A 4,406-nucleotide genomic window follows, 5' to 3' on the forward strand; every position below is an offset into this window, starting at 1 on the left:
AAACATAGATTAAATTGATTCAGAACACACAAAAGCAAAAATTATAACACAAATACGAATTGATAATATCACGAGCTTTAAGGGTATGTTTGGTTGTGAAGAGAGAAATAAGAAAGATTATGAAAAGAGAGAAATAGATGAGAAATGGAGATGATTTAATGTGTTGATTGTTATGAGAGAAAGAGAAAAGAAATCGAGAAGAAAGAAGTGTTGATTTTTTGTAAAAATGCCAAAATACCCCTAAGGAAAAATTCACTAAAAAATTATTTTATTAAATAACTTAATTTAATTTTTAGTAATTTAATAAAAATAAATCAATTTAAAATCAACGGAGTTTATTATTATAATTAAATTATTTTATTTTATTTTATTTTTTACATTAACAAAAAAGTTAGAACGAACCTTATAAAAAATAAAATAAAAAAATAAAAATATATATATTAAAAAACCTTTAATTTATATTATTCATTTCTTTGCTTAATAATATATTTCAAAACAATATTCTATATAAGCATTGTTGATTAGTGAGAAAGACTTGGAGGTCATTCTTATTTACAATTTATTTCTTCAACGTGACTTACAGGCATAAAGTAGGAAATATTACATTTTAAGAAAGGGTGAAAATGGACAAACAAAAGTTTAACCTTACTCCCACTTCTTTCTTCTCTATTGTGGAGAGAAGAAAAAAAGTGGTGGATCCCACCTTTTTTAAATCTCTCTTCCCCGTTTCATTGCATTCCAAGCAAGAGAAAATGACTATCTCTCTTCTTTTTCTCTCTTCTCTATTTTTCTCTTTCCTACTTCTCTAACAAACAGAGGCTAAAGTTATACTCTCTTAAAATTTAGAAAAGTTCTGTGACTTTGGATAATTATAGCTTTAATAATTTTGGTTAAACAAATATTCTCTCTATGAATATACTCCATATTAATTATACATTCTTATCAAATGAATCAAAATCACCAAAATTAGGCTACAGGAAAGTCATTGAACCTTGATTCCCTAGAATTATACATTAAGAACGAAAATAACCCCCATTTTTATATTCATCAGAACAAATGAACTTGCTATTCTAGTAACGGGCAGAACTAATGAACTTGCCATTCTAGTAACGGTCATCATCATCATCATCTTTTCCTGATATTTGGAATCTCACCTTAACAATGTTAGGTTGACCTAATAGCAGAATAGTTGCATTACTATAACATTTCTCCTTTATCATCCCAAAAACTCTCTCATTAGACATAGAGAAAGGAAAAAGGTTTAAATTGTGTTAACAAATTATTTCATATTCAACCATTGATATAGAATAACATATTTTAAAAGTGTACACGGTCTCAAATGAGTGGAAGAAAGAAAAAACAGATAGAGATACAGTTGGAGAGTGAGTGGCACCCCATCCAATAAAAACTAGGAAAGAGATCCGTGATCCCATTAGAAAAAGACACTTCTTTTTTACTCAAAATAGCACATTAAACAGTGAAATGCATTTTACAGTACACTTTCTAATTCTACTCCAGATTAATACTATCACCCCTAAACTCTTTCCTTCTTTTCAATTTCAGACATCCTGCTCCTCCACTACACCGTACAACTGCACCAAATCTAATCAAAATAGTAATCAACGCTTCATAGAATCACTAATCATTAGTATTATTCTAACACATCCCACCACCAGGAGATTCTCGTTAAACCAGCTCAGTTGATAATTGAGCAGTATCATATCGGTTACCCCTTCGATTCTTGTTTTCTAAAACGTCGGAACGACACCGTACGGAGAGTCGATTAAAAGTGAACCGGGAACGGTGAGAGGTTCTGCAGGGTTATAGAGACGGTCTACATCCGAGTCAATTTCGGTTCGTTTCGCAAACCGGCCTTTGATTCTAGGCCGGGTTTCTGCATAGGCTTTTCGCGAAGCGTAACGAATTGTTTTTTCGAATTTACGGTTCTTTCTCTTCTCTCTGTATCTCAGAACCCTCGCTTCACGGTCTATTCCACATAATTGAGTTGCTCCTTGCACCCCTTGGTTGTTGCTATTGCTATTCACACCACCTGACACCATTGATTCCGAACCGAAAGTATATGAAAACTCCGATACCATGTTCCCGTCCGGCACCACTCCGACGTCAAGTGAAGAAGAAGAAACCTGCTTATACAAAATGAAATACTTATTAGTAATAAAATTTGTTAACGCAATTAAGTACTTAATTAATTAAGTGATTAATTTGTACTTACGCTTTGGCTAATAGAATGTGATGGATAATTAAACGAGGATAGCTTCGATCTGCAAAAATCGATGTCGAAGCAAGCTTCTGAGTTATGATGGTTCATCATCGGTGCCGGAGTAGGTTTGGTTTGAACCGGAACTACGCTATCGTTTATCGCGTTGCAATTATTGTTCTGGAAGTTGTTTGAATAATCGAAATCGAGAAACGGATCCATATCGGAGAAAAACATCTCTCTGGTTTTGATATCTGGAGTTTCGGCGAGTTTAGATCCGAAATTCGGATTCGGAATCAGCCACGCAGATGCATCGGTGTCCTCGTGGCTGAATCCGTCGTCGGAAGGGACGACGAAATTGAACGAAGCGGCGGCTGCAGCAGCGGCGGAGGAGGATTTCACGACGGATTCGGCAGAATCGAAGAAAGGTTCGACGGGAACGCGCTCGTGACGGCGCGCGAGTGGATTTGCTGAGTGGATGTCAGAATCGCACGTGACGCAGAGAGCAGCGGCGTCAGCTTTACACGTGACGGAGGCTGGTGCTTGTTCACAAACTTCGCACATCCAGACGCGCTCATGGCGCGTGGAGAGTTTGTTACCAGAATGAATCCTGGAATCACAATTGATGCACAGAAACGCGGAATCAGAATGGCAAAAAAGCGCGGCAGAAGAAAGCTTGCAAGAATCACAAAGCTTAGGTGGCACACTCCATCCGCTTCGAAAACTCTTAAGTCCTGTTCTTTCAATACCCATCCTCCTCACACCACTAAAGAAACAACTTGTTTTGTTTTGTTATAAGTTAAGTTTACAAACGCGCTTAAGATAATAAGTGCTTATTTGAGGAGTTGAGAAATGGGAAGCTTGAATGAATAATGTATGAAGTTGGGTGAGTATGATTTTCTTTGGGTGCTGTTTTTCTAATATCTATAGTCAAGTGACTGGTCATAGAGAGGAAATCTAGGTAATAACAAATGAAAATATGACACGTGGGTGAATATTAACCAAGTAAATGGGTTCGCTGAAAACAACAAATATTAAAATAGAGATATCTATTAGGGAGTAGTAGTTGTCATCGTGTTTTGTCTGTGCCGACGTGGGACCTCAACAGACATTGGATGCAATCAAGCTATCCTATATTTTATTATTATTTATTATTTAATTTTTAAAGATGTATAGTAATAATAATAAAGTATATAAAAAGTACACGAGGATCAAGTTCATCTCTTATCTCGAACTATCAAGTATCAACTACATCAAGAAAGTAAAAGAAGAAAAATTAATGAAGACCAAATTTTAGTTGTATGGTGTGTTTGCACTTGAAGAGTAAAATAGGATAGTTTCCTCATTTTATCCAATTATCATTTCATTTTGTCAAGCATAGACCTAAATATTTAACACAGAAAAAATCATAGACCTAACTATTTAACCCAAAAAAAATCATAGACCTAAATGTTAACCGGGAGACAAGGATTGAGAATATGCGACACGCTTAAGCTGGCACTAAGGGCTGACAACCGGCTCACATGGGATTAAACCAAACACTATAGATATTTTTCTCATGAATTATAGTTTTGGTCTTCAATGATTCAGACTATGTATTTAATTCATTGCATACTAAAGTTTTTGTAATTTGTAAGATATAGAAAACGTGTGAAAGCATGTGAAAGAAGCATTTTTTTTTAAATAAAAATATAAAAGGATTCAGCAATGCAGTTAAATAATTCAATAGTAGCTTACATTATTGCTATGATATCATCACTCGCTACGTAAGCATGAAGATTAACCACGTTGAGGAGTGAGTGAAAGACATTATATATTTAATATTATATGACACCGGTTATTTCTATTTCTATCTAAGTTATGTTTTACCATAGACACTCTTTGGTTTATAAATATATATACAATTATTTGGGGTCCATCTTGATGTATATATTTTATAGAATTAAACATAACATCATATAACATCACACATTAAGGGTTATAGAAAAAAACACTCAAATCCATTATTACTTTTTAAAATTTGATATTGAACAAGGAACTCCATTAACGCAGAGTAAATAAGTTGTACATATGAATTTAAACGATATGAAAAATGTGTTTTTTTCTCCGTTCATGGTTGCCGATATAAATAAGAATTTCGATATCATGTGAGATCGATTGATGGCAAGTAAGACTAATGTCTCTATTC

The 4,406-nt window shown here is 34.3% G+C and overlaps 1 protein-coding gene across 1 annotated transcript; it reads right to left on the reverse strand.

Moving 5' to 3' along the window:
* Window positions 1–1,369: 1,369 nt before the first annotated feature.
* On the reverse strand, window positions 1,370–3,130 carry LOC131628093 (zinc finger protein CONSTANS-LIKE 5). Its single transcript, XM_058898958.1, has 2 exons — window positions 2,234–3,130; window positions 1,370–2,144 (listed from the first exon to the last, which is right to left on the reverse strand). The coding sequence occupies exons 1-2, from the start codon at window positions 2,969–2,971 to the stop codon at window positions 1,749–1,751; spliced, it is 1,134 nt and encodes a 377-aa protein (XP_058754941.1). The 5' UTR covers window positions 2,972–3,130; the 3' UTR covers window positions 1,370–1,748.
* Window positions 3,131–4,406: the final 1,276 nt, after the last annotated feature.

This window comes from Vicia villosa, linkage group LG1 (genome assembly GCF_029867415.1).
Source record: "Vicia villosa cultivar HV-30 ecotype Madison, WI linkage group LG1, Vvil1.0, whole genome shotgun sequence".
NCBI classification, from domain to species: Eukaryota; Viridiplantae; Streptophyta; class Magnoliopsida; order Fabales; family Fabaceae; genus Vicia; species Vicia villosa.

Bases quoted from the DNA above. Each gene is read 5' to 3' on its own strand.
- LOC131628093 (XM_058898958.1), bottom strand. From the start codon at position 2,971: ATGGGTATTGAAAGAACAGGACTTAAGAGTTTTCGAAGCGGATGGAGT. The intron at 2,145-2,233 runs GTAAGTACAAAT...TTGTATAAGCAG, and splicing joins CACATTCTATTAGCCAAAGC to GTTTCTTCTTCTTCACTTGA.